The following is a 20,192-nucleotide window of genomic DNA, read 5'->3' on the forward strand; positions in this document are numbered from 1 at the left end:
TCTACTACTATTGCCACTACCATCACCTCTACTACTACCACCACCACTATTGCTGCTACTACCACCACTACTACTATTGCAGCTACCACTACCATCACCTCTACTATTACCACCACCACCACTACTACTACTACTACAGCTACTACTACCACCACCACCACCACCACCACCATCACCTCTACTATTACCACCACCACTACTACTACCACCACCACCCCTACTATTACCACCACCACTACTACTATTGCAGCTGCTACTACCACCATCACCTCTACTATTACCACCACCACTACTATTGCAGCTACTACTACCACCATCACCACCATCACCTCTACTATTACCACTACTACTACCATCACCTCTACCACCACCACTACTATTGCAGCTACTACTACCACCATCAACTCTACTATTACCACCACCACCACTATTGCAGCTACTACTACCACCATCACCTTTACTACTACTACCACCACCACTAATACTATTGCAGCTACTATTACTGCCACTACTACCACCATCACTAATACTATTGCTGCTACTGCTACCACCACCATCACTAATACTATTGCAGCTACTATTACTGCCACCATCACTAATACTATTGCAGCTAGTAATGCTACAGCCACTGCTGCAACTACTGTCACTCCAGCCACTGTCACTACTACTAATTCTACTACTGTCACTACTATCAATACCACTACTACTGCCACTACTACTGTCACTACTGCTACTACTATCAATACCACTACTACTGCCACTACTACCACCAATACTATTGCAGCTACTACTGCCACTACATCTACTGTCACTACTACTGTCACTCAAGCCACTGTCACTACTAATTCTACTACTATCAATACCACTACTACTAGTCCTACTACTGTCACTACTACTAGTCCTACTACTGTCACTACTACTGTCACTCCAGCCACTGTCACTACTACTAATTCTACTACTGTCACTACTATCAATACCACTACTACTGCCACTACTACTGTCACTACTGCTACTACTATCAATACCACTACTACTGCCACTACTACCACCAATACTATTGCAGCTACTACTGCCACTACATCTACTGTCACTACTACTGTCACTCAAGCCACTGTCACTACTAATTCTACTACTATCAATACCACTACTACTAGTCCTACTACTGTCACTACTACTAGTCCTACTACTGTCACTACTACTGTCACTCAAGCCACTGTCACTACTAATTCTACTACCATCAATACCACCACTACTAGTCCTACTACTGTCACTCCAGCTACTACTACTACTGTCACTACTACTAGTCCTACTACTGTCACTACTACTAGTCCTACTACTACCGCCAGTTCATCTACAGTCAATCCAGCTACTACTACTACTACTACTACTACTACTGTCACTCCAGCTACTACTCCAGCTACTGTCACTATCGTCACTCCAGCTACTGTCACTATCGTCACTCCAGCTACTGTCACTATCGTCACTCCCACCACTACTACGGTCACTACTACAGCTACCACTGTCACTACTACTAATTCTACAGTCGTGGCCAAAAGCTGAGAATGACAAATATTAATTTCCACAAAATTTGCTGCTTCAGTGTCTTTAGATATTTTTGTCAGATGTTACTATGGAATACTGAAATATAATTACAAGCATTTCGTAAGTGTCAAAGGCTTTTATTGACAATTATATGAAGTTGATGCAAAGAGTCAATATTTGCAGTGTTGACCCTTCTTTTTCAAGACCTCTGCAATCCATCCTGGCATGCTGTCAATTAACTTCTGGGCCACATCCTGACTGATGGCAGCCCATTCTTGCATAATTAATGCTTGGAGTTTGTCAGCATTTGTGGGGTTTTTTTTGTCCACCCGCCTCTTGAGGACTGACAACACGTTCTCAATGGGATTAAGGTCTGGGGAGTTTCCTGGCCATGGACCCAAAATATCGATGTTTTGTTCCCCGAGCCACTTAGTTATCACTTTTGCCTTATGGCAAGGTGCTCCATCATGCTGGAAAAGGCATTGTTCGTCACCAAACTGTTCCTGGATGGTTGGGAGAAGTTGCTCTCGGAGGATGTGTTGGTACCATTCTTTATTCATGACTGTGTTCTTAGGCAAAATGGTGAGTGAGCCAACTCCCTTGGCTGAGAAGCAACCCCACACATGAATGGTCTCAGGATGCTTTACTGTTGGCATGACACAGGACTGATGGTAGCGCTCACCTTGTCTTCTCCGGACAGGCTTTTTTCCGGATGCCCCAAACAATCGGAAAGGGGATTCAGAGAAAATGACTTTACCCCAGTCCTCAGCAGTCCAATTCCTGTACCTTTTGCAGAATATCAGTCTGTCCCTGATGTTTTTCCTGGAGAGAAGTGGCTTCTTTGCTGCCCTTCTTGACACCAGGCCATCCTCCAAAAGTCTTCACCTCACTGTGCGTGCAGATGCACTCACACTTCCCTGCTGCCATTCCTGAGCAAGCTCTGTACTGGTGGTGCCCCGATCCCGCAGCTGAATCAACTTTAGGAGACGGTCCTGGCGCTTGCTGGAATTTCTTGGGCGCCCTGAAGCCTTCTTCACAACAATTGAACCGCTCTCCTTGAAGTTCTTGATGATCCGATAAATGGTTGATTTAGGTGCAATCTTACTGGCAGCAATATCGTTGCCTGTGAAGCCCTTTTTGTGCAAAGTAATGATGACGGCACGTGTTTCCTTGCAGGTAACCATGGTACACAGAGGAAGAACAATGATTCCAAGCACCACCCTCCTTTTGAAGTTTCCAGTCTGTTATTCGAACTCAATCAGCACGACAGAGTGATCTCCAGCCTTGTCCTCGTCAACACTCACACCTGTGTTAACGAGAGAATCCCTGACATGATGTCAGCTGGTCCTTTTGTGGCAGGGCTGAAATGCAGTGGAAATGTTTTTGGGGCATTCAGTTCATTTGCATGGCAAAGAGGGACTTCACAATTAATTGCAAATCATCTGATCACTCTTCATAACATTCTGGAGTATATGCAAATTGCCCTCATACAAACTGTCACTACTACTGCTACTACTGTCTTTACCACTACTACTACTGCCACTACTACTGCTGCTGTCACTACTACTACTGCTGCTGTCACTACTACTACTGCTGCTGTCACTATTACTGTTGCTGTCACTACTACTAAGACTACTACAGTCACTACTACGGTCACTCCAGCTACTATCACTGTCAATACTGCTACTATCAAAATAAATAAAGTCGCACACTCCATGTATAAACTCCCAGCAATTAAATTTTTCCTTCATGAACAAGTCTACAGCTTATTAGCATACACCTAATATGTTCCCCGTTTGATGATGCTCATTATACATTACCTTAGCACTGAACCAAAAGATTACATGTAACAAATATGAAATTATTATGTGAAATAATGTATGTTGATGCTAATATGATGTACAATATGCCATTATGTTTCTATATGATAACAATAGCGTAATACTAAATATGCCATACCATTTTTTTTTTACAGTTTCACAAATTAATTTTAAATAAGTTAATAATTATGACACACCCCTCACTATTGTCATTGGTTGCACTAATTGCACTGTTTGTCTACATTCAAGTATTCATGACAATACCCTGAGGAAGGCAAGGTGATGCCGAAACGTTGGTAAATACCCATTAAATTGCTGATAGTTTATTCGCTGTTAGTCAGCACCTCCACACAAACAATTTTTTCTAGGTGTGCACCAGGTCATGTTTTTTTTTTTTTAAACTACTACTACTTCCTCTACTACTAGTGCTGCTACCATCACTACTACTACTGTTGTCACTACCACCACCACTACTATTGACACTCCAGCCACTACTACTACCACCACTGTCAATACTACTACAATTACTGTCAGAACTACTACTACTGTCACTACTACCAGTGCTGCTACTACTGCTAGTGTTGATACCGCTACTACTAGTGATGCTACCGTCACTACTACCGTCACTACTACCGTCACTACTACCGTCACTACTACTAATTGTACTGCTGTCACTACTACTACCACCACCACTACTACTACTACTGCTACTGCTGCCACTACTACTGCCACTACTGCTGCCGCTGCCACTACTGCTGCCGCTGCCACTACTGCTGCCGCCGCTGCTGCTGCCACTGCCGCTGCCACCCGCTACTGCCCGCTACCCGCTACTGCCCGCTGCTGCCCGCTACCCGCTGCTGCCCGCTGCTGCCCGCTACTGCCCGCTACTGCCCGCTACCCGCTACTGCCCGCTGCTGCCCGCTACTGCCCGCTACCGCCCGCTACTGCTGCCGCCGCCGCTAGTGCTGAAAACTAGTGCTGCTGCTACTACTCGTGCGGCTACTACTACTACTACTACTACTACTACTACTACTACTACTACTACTACTACTACTACTACTACTACTACTACTCGTGCTGCTGCTACTACTCGTGCTGCTGCTACTACTCGTGCTGCTACTACTACTACTACTACTACTCGTGCTGCTGCTACTACTACTACTACTCGTGCTGCTACTACTACTACTACTACTACTACTCGTGCTGCTACTACTACTACTACTACTACTCGTGCTGCTACTACTACTACTACTACTACTCGTGCTGCTACTACTACTACTACTACTCGTGCTGCTACTACTACTACTACTACTCGTGCTGCTACTACTACTACTACTACTCGTGCTGCTACTACTACTACTACTACTCGTGCTGCTACTACTACTACTACTACTCGTGCTGCTACTACTACTACTACTACTCGTGCTGCTACTACTACTACTACTACTCGTGCTGCTACTACTACTACTACTACTCGTGCTGCTACTACTACTACTACTACTCGTGCTGCTACTACTACTACTACTACTCGTGCTGCTACTACTACTACTACTACTACTCGTGCTGCTACTACTACTACTACTACTACTCGTGCTGCTACTACTACTACTACTGCTGCTGCTACTACTACTACTACTGCTGCTGCTAGTGCTATTACTACTACTGCTAGTGATGCTGCTAGTACTACTGCTGCTAGTGATGCTGCTACTACTACTACTACTACTACTACTACTATGCTGCTGCTGCTACTACGCTGCTGCTACTGCTAGTGCTGCTACTACCGCTAGTGCTGAAAACTAGTGCTGCTGCTACTGCTCGTGCTGCTGCTACCGCTAGTGCTGTAAACTAGTGCTGCTGCTACTGCTGCTGCTACTACTACTACTCGTGCTGCTGCTACTACTCGTGCTGCTGCTGCTGCTACTACTACTCGTGCTGCTGCTACTACTACTCGTGCTGCTACTACTACTACTACTACTCGTGCTGCTACTACTACTACTACTACTACTACTCGTGCTGCTACTACTACTACGCTGCTGCTACTGCTGCTAGTGCTGCTACTACCGCTAGTGCTGAAAACTAGTGCTGCTGCTACTGCTCGTGCTGCTGCTGCTGCTACTGCTGCTGCTACCGCTAGTGCTGTAAACTAGTGCTGCTGCTACTGCTGCTGCTACTACTACTACTACTACGCTGCTGCTACTGCTAGTGCTGCTACTACCGCTAGTGCTGAAAACTAGTGCTGCTGCTACTGCTCGTGCTGCTGCTACCGCTAGTGCTGTAAACTAGTGCTGCTGCTACTGCTGCTGCTACTACTACTACTCGTGCTGCTGCTACTACTCGTGCTGCTGCTGCTGCTACTACTACTCGTGCTGCTGCTACTACTACTCGTGCTGCTGCTACTACTACTACTCGTGCTGCTACTACTACTACTACTCGTGCTGCTACTACTACTACTACTCGTGCTGCTACTACTACTACGCTGCTGCTACTGCTAGTGCTGCTACTACCACTAGTGCTGAAAACTAGTGCTGCTGCTACTGCTCGTGCTGCTGCTGCTGCTACTGCTGCTGCTACCGCTAGTGCTGTAAACTAGTGCTGCTGCTACTGCTGCTGCTACTACTACTACTCGTGCTGCTGCTACTACTCGTGCTGCTGCTACTGCTACTACTACTCGTGCTGCTGCTACTACTACTCGTGCTGCTACTACTACTACTACTACTACTACTACTACTCGTGCTGCTACTACTACTACTACTCGTGCTGCTACTACTACTACTACTCGTGCTACTACTACTACTACTACTACTCGTGCTACTACTACTACTACTACTACTCGTGCTACTACTCGTGCTGCTGCTACTACTCGTGCTGCTGCTACTACTACTCGTGCTGCTGCTACTACTCCTCCTATCGCTGAAATTGCTGCTGCTAGTGCCACTGCTACTACTAGTGCTATTGCTGCTACTACTGATAGTGCTAGTGCTACTACTACTGCTATTGCTGCTACTACTACTGCTGCTAGTGCTAGTGCTGCCAGTGCTGCCGCTACCAGTGCTGCCGCTACTAGTGCTGCCGCTACTAGTGCTGCCAGTGCTGCCGCTACTAGTGCTGCCAGTGCTGCCGCTACTAGTGCTGCCAGTGCTGCCGCTACTAGTGCTGCCAGTGCTGCTACTGGTGCTGCCAGTGCTGCTACTGCTGCCAGTGCTGCCGCTACTACTGCTGCTACTACTACTGCTGCTACAACTACTACTGCTAGTGCTGCTACTACTACTGCTAGTGCTGCTACTACTACTGCTACTGCTACTAGTGCTGCTACTACCGCTAGTGCTGTAAACTAGTGCTGCTGCTACTGCTGCTGCTACTACTACTACTCGTGCTGCTGCTACTACTCGTGCTGCTGCTGCTGCTACTACTACTCGTGCTGCTGCTACTACTACTCGTGCTGCTACTACTACTACTACTACTCGTGCTGCTACTACTACTACTACTACTACTCGTGCTGCTACTACTACTACGCTGCTGCTACTGCTGCTAGTGCTGCTACTACCGCTAGTGCTGAAAACTAGTGCTGCTGCTACTGCTCGTGCTGCTGCTGCTGCTACTGCTGCTGCTACCGCTAGTGCTGTAAACTAGTGCTGCTGCTACTGCTGCTGCTACTACTACTACTACTACGCTGCTGCTACTGCTAGTGCTGCTACTACCGCTAGTGCTGAAAACTAGTGCTGCTGCTACTGCTCGTGCTGCTGCTACCGCTAGTGCTGTAAACTAGTGCTGCTGCTACTGCTGCTGCTACTACTACTACTCGTGCTGCTACTACTCGTGCTGCTGCTACTACTACTCGTGCTGCTGCTACTACTACTACTCGTGCTGCTACTACTACTACTACTCGTGCTGCTACTACTACTACTACTCGTGCTGCTACTACTACTACTACTCGTGCTGCTACTACTACTACTACTACTACGCTGCTGCTACTACTACTACTACTACGCTGCTGCTACTGCTAGTGCTGCTACTACCACTAGTGCTGAAAACTAGTGCTGCTGCTACTGCTCGTGCTGCTGCTGCTGCTACTGCTGCTGCTACCGCTAGTGCTGTAAACTAGTGCTGCTGCTACTGCTGCTGCTACTACTACTACTCGTGCTGCTGCTACTACTCGTGCTGCTGCTACTGCTACTACTACTCGTGCTGCTGCTACTACTACTCGTGCTGCTACTACTACTACTACTACTACTACTACTCGTGCTGCTACTACTACTACTACTCGTGCTGCTACTACTACTACTACTACTCGTGCTACTACTACTACTACTACTACTCGTGCTACTACTCGTGCTGCTGCTACTACTCGTGCTGCTGCTACTACTACTCGTGCTGCTGCTACTACTCCTCCTATCGCTGAAATTGCTGCTGCTAGTGCCACTGCTACTACTAGTGCTATTGCTGCTACTACTGATAGTGCTAGTGCTACTACTACTGCTATTGCTGCTACTACTACTGCTGCTAGTGCTAGTGCTGCCAGTGCTGCCGCTACCAGTGCTGCCGCTACTAGTGCTGCCGCTACTAGTGCTGCCAGTGCTGCCGCTACTAGTGCTGCCAGTGCTGCCGCTACTAGTGCTGCCAGTGCTGCCGCTACTAGTGCTGCCAGTGCTGCTACTGGTGCTGCCAGTGCTGCTACTGCTGCCAGTGCTGCCGCTACTACTGCTGCTACTACTACTGCTGCTACAACTACTACTGCTAGTGCTGCTACTACTACTGCTAGTGCTGCTACTACTACTGCTACTGCTACTAGTGCTGCTACTACTGCTACTAGTGCTGCTACTACTGCTACTAGTGCTGCTACTACTGCTACTAGTGCTGCTGCTAGTGCTGCTACTAGTGCTGCTACTAGTGCTGCTACTAGTGCTGCTACTACTAGTGCTGCTACTACTAGTGCTGCTACTACTAGTGCTGCTACTACTAGTGCTGCTACTACTAGTGCTACTACTACCAGTGCTACTACTACCAGTGCTGCTGCTGCTACTACTACTACTACTACCAGTGCTACTACTACCAGTGCTGCTGCTGCTACTACTACTACTACTAGTGCTGCTACTACTACTAGTGCTGCTACTACTACTACTACTACTACTACTACTAGTGCTGCTACTACTACCAGTGCTGCTACTACTACTACTACTACTACTATTGAAATTGCTGCTACTAGTGCTGCTGCTGCTACTACTACTGCTACTAGAGCTACTACTATGAGCTGCTGCTACTACTAGTGCTGCTTCTGCTACTACTAGTGCTGCTGCTACTAGTGCTGCTGCTGCTACTACTACTAGTGCTGCTGCTACTAGTGCTGCTGCTACTAGTGCTGAAATTGCTGCTACTAATGCTGCTACTACTAGTGCTGCTACTACTGCTGCTACTGCTGCCACTACTACTGCCACTACTGCTGCCGCTGCCACTACTGCTGCCGCTGCCACTACTGCTGCCACTGCCGCTGCTGCTGCCACTGCCCGCTACCCGCTACTGCCCGCTGCTGCCCGCTACCCGCTACTGCCCGCTGCTGCCCGCTACCGCCCGCTGCTGCTGCCGCCGCCGCTAGTGCTGAAAACTAGTGCTGCTGCTACTACTCGTGCGGCTGCTACTACTACTACTACTACTACTACTACTACTACTACTACTACTACTACTACTACTACTACTACTACTACTACTGCTGCTGCTACTACTCGTGCTGCTGCTACTACTCGTGCTGCTACTACTACTCGTGCTGCTACTACTACTCGTGCTGCTACTACTACTCGTGCTGCTGCTACTACTACTACTACTCGTGCTGCTACTACTACTACTACTCGTGCTGCTACTACTACTACTACTCGTGCTGCTACTACTACTACTACTACTACTCGTGCTGCTACTACTACTACTACTACTCGTGCTGCTACTGCTACTACTACTCGTGCTGCTACTACTACTACTACTCGTGCTGCTACTACTACTACTACTACTCGTGCTGCTACTACTACTACTACTCGTGCTGCTACTACTACTACTACTACTCGTGCTGCTACTACTACTACTACTCGTGCTGCTACTACTACTACTACTGCTGCTACTACTACTACTACTGCTGCTACTACTACTACTACTACTCGTGCTGCTACTACTACTACTACTGCTGCTGCTACTACTACTACTACTGCTGCTGCTAGTGCTATTACTACTACTGCTAGTGATGCTGCTAGTACTACTGCTGCTAGTGATGCTGCTACTACTACTACTACTACTACTACTACTATGCTGCTGCTGCTACTACGCTGCTGCTACTGCTAGTGCTGCTACTACCGCTAGTGCTGAAAACTAGTGCTGCTGCTACTGCTCGTGCTGCTGCTACCGCTAGTGCTGTAAACTAGTGCTGCTGCTACTGCTGCTGCTACTACTACTACTCGTGCTGCTGCTACTACTCGTGCTGCTGCTGCTGCTACTACTACTCGTGCTGCTGCTACTACTACTCGTGCTGCTACTACTACTACTCGTGCTGCTACTACTACTACTCGTGCTGCTACTACTACTACTACTACTCGTGCTGCTACTACTACTACGCTGCTGCTACTGCTAGTGCTGCTACTAACGCTAGTGCTGAAAACTAGTGCTGCTGCTACTGCTCGTGCTGCTGCTGCTGCTACTGCTGCTGCTACCGCTAGTGCTGTAAACTAGTGCTGCTGCTACTGCTGCTGCTACTACTACTACTACTACGCTGCTGCTACTGCTAGTGCTGCTACTACCGCTAGTGCTGAAAACTAGTGCTGCTGCTACTGCTCGTGCTGCTGCTACCGCTAGTGCTGTAAACTAGTGCTGCTGCTACTGCTGCTGCTACTACTACTACTCGTGCTGCTGCTACTACTCGTGCTGCTGCTGCTGCTACTACTACTCGTGCTGCTGCTACTACTACTCGTGCTGCTGCTACTACTACTACTCGTGCTGCTACTACTACTACTACTCGTGCTGCTACTACTACTACGCTGCTGCTACTGCTAGTGCTGCTACTACCGCTAGTGCTGTAAACTAGTGCTGCTGCTACTGCTGCTGCTACTACTACTACTACGCTGCTGCTACTGCTAGTGCTGCTACTACCGCTAGTGCTGAAAACTAGTGCTGCTGCTACTGCTCGTGCTGCTGCTACCGCTAGTGCTGTAAACTAGTGCTGCTGCTACTGCTGCTGCTACTACTACTACTCGTGCTGCTGCTACTACTCGTGCTGCTGCTGCTGCTACTACTACTCGTGCTGCTGCTACTACTACTCGTGCTGCTGCTACTACTACTACTCGTGCTGCTACTACTACTACTACTCGTGCTGCTACTACTACTACTACTCGTGCTGCTACTACTACTACGCTGCTGCTAGTGCTGCTACTACCGCTAGTGCTGAAAACTAGTGCTGCTGCTACTGCTCGTGCTGCTGCTGCTGCTACTGCTGCTGCTGCTGCTACCGCTAGTGCTGTAAACTAGTGCTGCTGCTACTGCTGCTGCTACTACTACTACTCGTGCTGCTGCTACTACTCGTGCTGCTGCTACTGCTACTACTACTCGTGCTGCTGCTACTACTACTCGTGCTGCTACTACTACTACTACTACTACTACTCGTGCTGCTACTACTACTACTACTCATGCTGCTACTACTACTACTACTACTCGTGCTACTACTACTACTCGTGCTACTACTCGTGCTGCTGCTACTACTCGTGCTGCTGCTACTACTACTCGTGCTGCTGCTACTACTACTCGTGCTGCTGCTACTACTCCTCCTATCGCTGAAATTGCTGCTGCTAGTGCCACTGCTACTACTAGTGCTATTGCTGCTACTACTGATAGTGCTAGTGCTACTACTACTGCTATTGCTGCTACTACTACTGCTGCTAGTGCTAGTGCTGCCAGTGCTGCCGCTACCAGTGCTGCCGCTACTAGTGCTGCCGCTACTAGTGCTGCCAGTGCTGCCGCTACTAGTGCTGCCAGTGCTGCCGCTACTAGTGCTGCCAGTGCTGCCGCTACTAGTGCTGCCAGTGCTGCCGCTACTAGTGCTGCCAGTGCTGCTACTGCTGCCAGTGCTGCCGCTACTACTGCTGCTACTACTACTGCTGCTGCTACTACTGCTAGTGCTGCTACTACTGCTAGTGCTGCTACTACTACTGCTAGTGCTGCTACTACTACTGCTAGTGCTGCTGCTACTACTACTGCTACTACTACTGCTGCTGCTACTACTGCTACTAGTGCTGCTACTACTGCTACTAGTGCTGCTACTACTGCTACTAGTGCTGCTACTACTGCTACTAGTGCTGCTACTACTGCTACTAGTGCTGCTACTAGTGCTGCTACTACTGCTACTAGTGCTGCTACTACTACTACTACTAGTGCTGCTACTACTAGTGCTGCTACTACTAGTGCTGCTACTACTAGTGCTACTACTACCAGTGCTGCTGCTGCTACTACTACTACTACTACCAGTGCTACTACTACCAGTGCTGCTGCTGCTGCTACTACTACTACTCGTGCTGCTACTACTACTACTACTCGTGCTGCTACTACTACTACGCTGCTGCTACTGCTAGTGCTGCTACTACCGCTAGTGCTGTAAACTAGTGCTGCTGCTACTGCTGCTGCTACTACTACTACTACTACGCTGCTGCTACTGCTAGTGCTGCTACTACCGCTAGTGCTGAAAACTAGTGCTGCTGCTACTGCTCGTGCTGCTGCTACCGCTAGTGCTGTAAACTAGTGCTGCTGCTACTGCTGCTGCTACTACTACTACTCGTGCTGCTGCTACTACTCGTGCTGCTGCTGCTGCTACTACTACTCGTGCTGCTGCTACTACTACTCGTGCTGCTGCTACTACTACTACTCGTGCTGCTACTACTACTACTACTACTCGTGCTGCTACTACTACTACGCTGCTGCTACTGCTAGTGCTGCTACTACCGCTAGTGCTGAAAACTAGTGCTGCTGCTACTGCTCGTGCTGCTGCTACTGCTGCTGCTGCTACCGCTAGTGCTGTAAACTAGTGCTGCTGCTACTGCTGCTGCTACTACTACTACTCGTGCTGCTGCTACTACTCGTGCTGCTGCTACTGCTACTACTACTCGTGCTGCTGCTACTACTACTCGTGCTGCTACTACTACTACTACTACTACTACTCGTGCTGCTACTACTACTACTACTCGTGCTGCTACTACTACTACTCGTGCTACTACTACTACTACTACTACTCGTGCTACTACTCGTGCTGCTGCTACTACTCGTGCTGCTGCTACTACTACTCGTGCTGCTGCTACTACTCCTCCTATCGCTGAAATTGCTGCTGCTAGTGCCACTGCTACTACTAGTGCTATTGCTGCTACTACTGATAGTGCTAGTGCTACTACTACTGCTATTGCTGCTACTACTACTGCTGCTAGTGCTAGTGCTGCCAGTGCTGCCGCTACCAGTGCTGCCGCTACTAGTGCTGCCGCTACTAGTGCTGCCAGTGCTGCCGCTACTAGTGCTGCCAGTGCTGCCGCTACTAGTGCTGCCAGTGCTGCTACTGGTGCTGCCAGTGCTGCTACTGCTGCCAGTGCTGCCGCTACTACTGCTGCTACTACTACTGCTGCTACTACTACTGCTAGTGCTGCTACTACTACTGCTAGTGCTGCTGCTACTACTGCTAGTGCTGCTGCTACTACTACTGCTACTACTACTGCTGCTGCTACTACTGCTACTACTACTGCTGCTGCTACTACTGCTACTAGTGCTGCTACTACTGCTACTAGTGCTGCTACTACTGCTACTAGTGCTGCTACTACTGCTACTAGTGCTGCTACTAGTGCTGCTACTACTGCTACTAGTGCTGCTACTACTAGTGCTGCTACTACTAGTGCTGCTACTACTAGTGCTACTACTACCAGTGCTGCTGCTGCTACTACTACTACTACTACCAGTGCTACTACTACCAGTGCTGCTGCTGCTACTACTACTACTACTAGTGCTGCTACTACTACTAGTGCTGCTACTACTACTACTACTACTACTAGTGCTGCTACTACTACCAGTGCTGCTACTACTACTACTACTACTATTGAAATTGCTGCTACTAGTGCTGCTGCTGCTACTACTACTGCTACTAGAGCTACTACTATGAGCTGCTGCTACTACTAGTGCTGCTTCTGCTACTACTAGTGCTGCTGCTACTACTAGTGCTGCTGCTGCTACTAGTGCTGCTGCTGCTACTAGTGCTGCTGCTGCTACTACTACTAGTGCTGCTGCTACTAGTGCTGCTGCTACTAGTGCTGAAATTGCTGCTACTAATGCTGCTACTACTAGTGCTGCTACTACTGCTACTAGTGCTGCTACTACTGGTGCTGCTACTACTACTACTACTACTGGTGCTGCTACTACTATTACTACTGGTACTACTACTACTACTACTACAACTACTAGCACTGCTACTAGCGCTGCTACTACTACTAGGGGAAAGGGGATACCTAGTCAGTAGTACAACTGACTAACCCAACCCCTCTGAATCAGAGAGGTGCGTGGGGCTGCCATAGTCGACATCCACGTCTTTGGCGCCCAGAGAACAGTGGGTTAACTGCCTTGCTCAGGGGCAGAATGACAGATTTTTACCTTGTCAGTTCGGGGATTCAGTCCAGCAACCTTTCGGTTACTGGTCCAACCCCAAGGCTACTACTACTACTACTACTACTACTACTGCTGCTGCTGCTGCTGGCACTGAGTCTAATGGAGAAATCTTAACACGTTTTTTTTATAATTCTTTTTGCCAGATTTTGGTCATCGCATGGCACCAGGCATCCAAGGAAAGAGACAAAAGAGAAGTCCATCTATTCTTTTGATCAAACACACTCGTGCACAGAGCTGTCTGTCTGGCAGCAACTTATTCATCTGTCTCCCGTCACACGCCTCTCTGCCCAACAGGAAAAACAGAAACAAGACAGGAGCCAGCAGAGGCCATTTTACGAGACAGAAGCACACCAATCTGTAGGTGTCACAAAATACAAATGGAGAGAATTATAACTCGGGTCACAAAGCACATTTTCATTGGAGCACATGTGTAGCTGTAACATCAGAGGGGGAGTGATAGCCTCCACAGGACAACACAGATCACTGACTCCCAATACACACAGCCTGAGCTAATCCATGTTTTCCGACAGTGGATGCGACAGCCCTGCCTCCAGACTGTCCTGTGGTAAATATAAGACTGATGACGCAACAACAAGAAGCTGGCCTCACAATCTTTATCCAGAGACTGTTTGAAACATCATGGGGATATAAGACTGTCAAAGAAATAGTGAATTTCCAAGACAATAATGGTACCGGTTTTCCAAGCGGATGATTTTCCTTAGAGATTGTCTCATGTCAAAAATCTCACACCAACTTGTTGAACTCATTGAATCTAGTATCATATGCATCAATAAAGCCATTATTACACACATTTTTGGCAAAAAAATAAACTAAGTTCCAAGGAATATCGTGGCAATAAAACTCAGAGGCATACCTTCCACCTCAAGGCAATGTGTGTGGCTCTAATTGTATGAATACCATGTAGGCCTCATGATACAGCTGATGTTCTTAGGGGCCAGTAAGAATCAAACATGCTACAGCTGCTACGGGCAATTCATCACATGAATCAAGGCCAAATAGATCTCTATAGTAGAATACAATCGATGCACCCCTACTTCTCCTTTTATTGTTTGGACACATTGATTGTTTCCCATACAAAGTCCTGCGTACAAAAAAAGCCTACAACATTGCCTCAATTGTGTGTTTCATCTTCTAAAACTTGGATAGTCAATGGAAATGCTACTGTGTTCCCTCACACTAATTTCAGTGCATCCCCTACTAAAATCTAAGCAATCATTTCATTCTGTAATCACTGTCTACTGGGCAATACAATGGAGCCTTTGGGGAGTACTGTGTCAGCATGCAATCTGCAATTTGGGGGGTGTTATCTCTCTCTTGATGGTGAATCATCTCCCTTCACTAAAACAAATGTGACAATTTGAAGGAGTGTCTCATATATTTATCCCAGAATCATAGTGCTTACTGTCTAAGTCAACAACAAGGAATCTCCATATGGATTCGCTAAAAGTGCATTACCACTGTGGATCTCGTTTGTTTTTAATAAGCAAGAAAATGCTTATCACACCATCTTGTGTAGAGTCTTTGTGGCATCGTTTTTTGACTGTCATACATGCAATCATAAGCATGGTTTAGGTTTTGTGTTGTATTCTGACCAAAGGCTCCCGAGTTGCGCAGCGGTCTAAGGCACTGCGTCTCAGTGCTAGAGGTGGCACTACAGACCCTGGGTCGATTCCAGGCTGCATCACAACTGGCCGTGATTGGGAGTCCCATAGGGTGGTGCACAATTGGCACAGCGTCATCTGGGTTAGGGTTTGGCTGGGGTAGGCCGCCATTGTAAATAATAATTTGTTCTTAAACGACTTGCCTAGTTAAATTAAACAATGAACAAAAATAAAGTGGAAAAAAATAATCAAAACGGCTATGTTCTGAGTATTTTGAATTACTGAACAGAAAGATGCCAACCTTGTTTTCTTCTTCAAATTATTAGAAGACTTTCTGTGAGTAAATGGCAGTTAAATCTCCATCACAACGTTGACATAGTTAGTACGTTGGTTAGCCTATAAGCATCATTTTAGACTGCTTAAACAGGAAGTTACAATGTAACCACATGTCAACACCTTTGTTTTTCAAAGGAACCATGTAAAACATAAAACCAACTAATGATTAGTAAAACAATGTTGCTACATTGTAGCCGGTGTGGGGTAGGCTAAATGCTTGACATAGAATTGGGAAAACTACAATTGTCTGTACCATACGGTGGTAGACTATGTGAGCACCAATAAACAGTTGGTGCAACTCAATGAGTAATGATACTAATGCACATTTTTATACTGCCGGTATTAACTATCGATGCCTATATATGTAGGCCTATTCATTCAGAAGCTCGCAAATAATTAATGATCCATGTCCTGAGCAGAACCCCATCAGGACCAACCAACGTGAATCACTATTGATAGTCCACACTTCCAGGAATAATTAGAATGTACCTTATATAGCTGTATATTACTCATAAGCGGAACATTATATCAGTGTGTACTTACAGAAAATATGTCTACGTCCGTAGCAGCCATGGTGCGAAATATATGTGTTTTAATGCCGAGCTGGACGAAAGGAAACTGCCCTCGTCTCACTCTCTCTGTAAGCTAGCTGACACAGTGGAACAAGCTTGGTTGCGCTTCCAATATGGCTACTTCCTGGAAACTCCCATTTGCCTTCGGAGCTACACAATCCAGAAGGACAGGACTGCGCGCTGAAAATATGGGACGTTCTGACGGTTGTAATTAAATCATCTTTGACAATTTGCAATATTGTATCATTGACGTTTACGCGCTGATGATATGAAAAGCCATCGATGAACTATGTTGCCTCGCAAGTCACTCATGGGATTTGTAGTTTTCGGAGCCTTAGCTGCCTTTTTAAAGTCAACGTTTTGTTTTGGCTACTTTAAAAACGATTAACCTATCTTACAGTGTTACTTTTAGTGAATATCGAGACATGAACCCTAAAAAATATTGCCTAAAAACGATTCCTCGCATTCTACAACACTTCAGAAAAAGTGATGTGAGCCAGGTCTGAGGTCTTGAAACAGTGTAACCTGGCATTTCTACTGTTTTTGAAACATTGTATCGCCTTTTCGTAAAATATTGTAACGCATAATTGTATCAATGTTTATCATTCTATGCATATGATATATGAAATAAATATGAGAATGGTCAGCTACTCCGGGGTAACTTTTTGTTAGCTACAGTAACAGTTAATGTTAGACGACTACAGGCTACTCCCCCAGACACCTCAGCACCACCCCAAGACAGAAGTCTGCACACATTATTCAAATTCATTCCACGTGTCCCCGGAAACTGCAGGTAGGGCGAAGGTACAGTTTCTGACAGGTATCGCGGATTATATGTATGATAAGACTTTTCACTTTCGGTTGTTCCTTCTGAATTGACATTTTTGGTTGTAGGGTGCTCAAAATGGATTTGACGCAAGAAGCTATTATCTCGCTGTTGATAGAAGAAGGGGGGAAGTTGAAGAATTCCGAGTTGCTGACTAAATTCAAAGATTCCCTGAACTGCACTGATCCCGCAGAGAAGAAACAGAACAGGGATCTATTCAAAAGGTTTGTGAACACTGTTGCTGTCGTGAAAGAAATTGAAGATGTCAGGTATATTGTACTAAAGAAAACATATCAGCATTTGTTACAAGAAACAGAGGATGTTCAAAAGTCTGGAAGTGAAGAGGTCCCCGAGCCAGGTGAACCCTCACCTGCATGGAACAGTGAGAACAATGCACATTCTCAAAATGGAGGAAGTGAGACAAGTTCTGAAAATGTCCAAGAACCTGTTATTACAAGTGTCGGTGAATGCGTCTCAAATGACAGTGACATGCATTCATTTATAGAGCTGGCATTAAAAGAAAAAGTGGATTTCAAACCAAAAAGGTCACTGAATTTCAACATAGACCATACTTCTGTTGCGCAGAGAGAATATATCTCCTCTGGGGGGGCTGTGTATCCTGGGAAGACAAAGAACCCTAGTGTGCAGAAAACATTTGGACTGCCTTTACGAATGCCTCCAAACATGACCAGAATAGAGATCCATAAACTAAAATCTGAGGATGATGATGGCCCTCCAAGGAGAGCTGGTTCCACTGACCAAGATGCACACTGCTCCTCTAGAACCAAGAGAAGACCATCCACTAGGAGTGTGGGTTTAAGCTCTCCGCTACCAAGGAGGGCTGTCAAGATCACCAAACCCTCTGAGGAGCCCAAGTACACATCCACAGTCCCCCTGGAAGAGGCAGAGCACGAGTGGCTGGTGAGGTCTGCTGCTGGACACTGGAGACGGGTGTACGGTCTGCTCCTCAGAGACACACAGCTGGCAGAGAAGAAGGACTTCATGTCCGGCTTCACAGCCCTTCACTGGGCGGCCAAGTGTGGTAACAGTGAGATGGTGGGTAGTATCATCAACATATCCAGGCAAGGTGGAATGGACCTCGACGTCAATGCCAGAACATATGGAGGGTACACGCCACTGCACATTGCTGCTTTGCATGACCAGGAGTTTGTGTTGGCCATGCTGGTGCATGAATACGGAGCGGATGTGAATATAAGGGACAATTGTGGAAAGAAGCCATATCACTACCTGCGCAAAGGGATTTCTTCTGAGGTGAGGGAGCTGCTTGGTGAACCTAAGGTCCAGCCCCAGGAAGTTCTCCAACCGGAAAGGGAGGAGATAGATATCTTCCCAGAACTCTCCAAAGGCTTGCATACGATAAGTCGCCTCTTCAATCCCCATCTGGAGAAAAAGAGAAGGCACAAGCAAAGACCCTCGGTCTATTCGCTGGGTGTCGACCCGAGGGATGAGGGAGATGAGAGTTCATCCAATCACAGAGAGACCTCAGATGCATTTAAGTAACATGAGTCTGATGTGAAATACAATAATACATTTTGATATTTTGCACAAAATCTATTTAGCTTTTCAGGGTTTTTACTCTGATATGGATACAAACATATGGGGTTATGAGAGGAACATTCAGTTGTGTTGAACTTCGTTTTTTATAAATCAACAAGTGCAACCATCATAATTTCATTACTCCTTTTTTAATCAAACAAACACTTATTACTAGTATGGAAGGTATAGTATCAAATGTACTACTCTCTGTGTCATGTAATCAATATCATTTATAATGTATCTAATCGTGTTAATATTGAAAAATAAATGCATGACTTCATAGACGAGGTATCGATGGGATTTAGCATCAATTTCGGCAGATGCTGCAGATAAATTAAAATCCATTAACACATTATTGTTTTTGTCCCTGTACTAAACCTGTACATAAGAGATGAATATGGCTTCATGTCTGGACATTAACACTGGCTTCACTCTCAGGGGTTGTCATGTGTCATCTTTTTAGATAGATTTTCTGTCTAAGAAACACATTTGTTTGAAGAGGTTGCCGCAGTACTGAATAATTGTGAAAGTGAACAATACTATGTGGCCTTACTGTTTAAGATTCCTGTTGTTTAAGATTCCTGTAGTATGAATGTGTTATGATGAGTGAATATTGATACAATGTTTAAAGGATTGATTTGGTGAAATGCAAAGATATACTATGAAATATTTATCTGTGATTTTCAAGTCACATGCATCTTGTCTTTCTTCCATGTCTTATACAATACATACTTTAGTAATTTGTTAGTGTTAGTAAAAAAACATTGTTTGATGTACAATGCCTTCAGAAAGTATTCACACCCCTTGACTTTTTCCACATTTTGTTATTTTACAGCCTGAATTTAAAATTGATTAAATTGAGATTTTGTGTCACTGGCCTACACACAATACCCAATGTGGAATTATATTTTTAGAAATGTTTACAAATTAATAAAAATGTAAAGCTGAAATGTCTTGAGTCTATAAGTATTCACCCCTTTGGTTATGATAAGCCTAAATCAATTCAGGACTAAAAATGTGCTTAACAAGTCACTTGAGTTGAACAAACTCACTCTGTGTGCAATAATAGTGTATAACATGATTTTTGAATGACTACCTCATCTCTGTACCCAACACATATATTTATCTGTAAGGTCCCTCAGTCGAGCAGTGAATTTCAAACACAGATTCAACCAAAAACACCAGGGAAGTTTTCCAATTCCTCGCAAAGAAGGGCACCTATTGGTATAGATAAAAAGCAGACATTGAATATGTCTCATTT

At 46.1% G+C, this 20,192-nt stretch overlaps 3 protein-coding genes across 5 annotated transcripts in view; 2 read left to right on the plus strand and 1 right to left on the minus strand.

Annotated features, from left to right (window-relative positions):
* The window catches only part of LOC145878570 (uncharacterized), a 12,192-nt gene extending 10,657 nt beyond the window's left edge, over positions 1-1,535 (plus strand). The window contains exon 5 of the mRNA XM_082973911.1: positions 1,329-1,535. Within this exon, the coding sequence (XP_082830037.1) occupies positions 1,329-1,535 (207 nt within the window). The remainder of the gene's footprint in view (positions 1-1,328) is intronic.
* Positions 1-16,838, minus strand: part of sept8 (Septin-8) — a 59,942-nt gene extending 43,104 nt beyond the window's left edge. Inside the window, exon 1 of one of the 3 annotated variants that reach the window (XM_014197988.3) lies at positions 16,520-16,838. In XM_014197988.3, the coding sequence (XP_014053463.1) occupies positions 16,520-16,549 (30 nt within the window). In that variant the 5' untranslated portion in view covers positions 16,550-16,838. The remainder of the gene's footprint in view (positions 1-16,519) is intronic. The other 2 variants (XM_014197989.3, NM_001173763.1) reach the window with 2 other exon arrangements.
* A 467-nt stretch (positions 16,839-17,305) lies between these two features.
* On the plus strand, positions 17,306-19,881 carry sowahaa (sosondowah ankyrin repeat domain family member Aa). The gene has a single exon (XM_014198045.3). The coding sequence runs from the start codon at positions 17,453-17,455 to the stop codon at positions 18,893-18,895; it is 1,443 nt and encodes a 480-aa protein (XP_014053520.1). The 5' UTR covers positions 17,306-17,452; the 3' UTR covers positions 18,896-19,881.
* The last annotated feature ends 311 nt before the right edge of the window (positions 19,882-20,192 follow it).

This window comes from Salmo salar, chromosome 04, assembly GCF_965601325.2.
Source record: "Salmo salar chromosome 04, fSalSal1, whole genome shotgun sequence".
Taxonomy (NCBI): Eukaryota; Metazoa; Chordata; class Actinopteri; order Salmoniformes; family Salmonidae; genus Salmo; species Salmo salar.

Excerpts from the sequence above, each read along its gene's own strand:
- sowahaa (XM_014198045.3), top strand. The coding sequence starts at position 17,453 with ATGGATTTGACGCAAGAAGCTATTATCTCGCTGTTGATAGAAGAAGGG.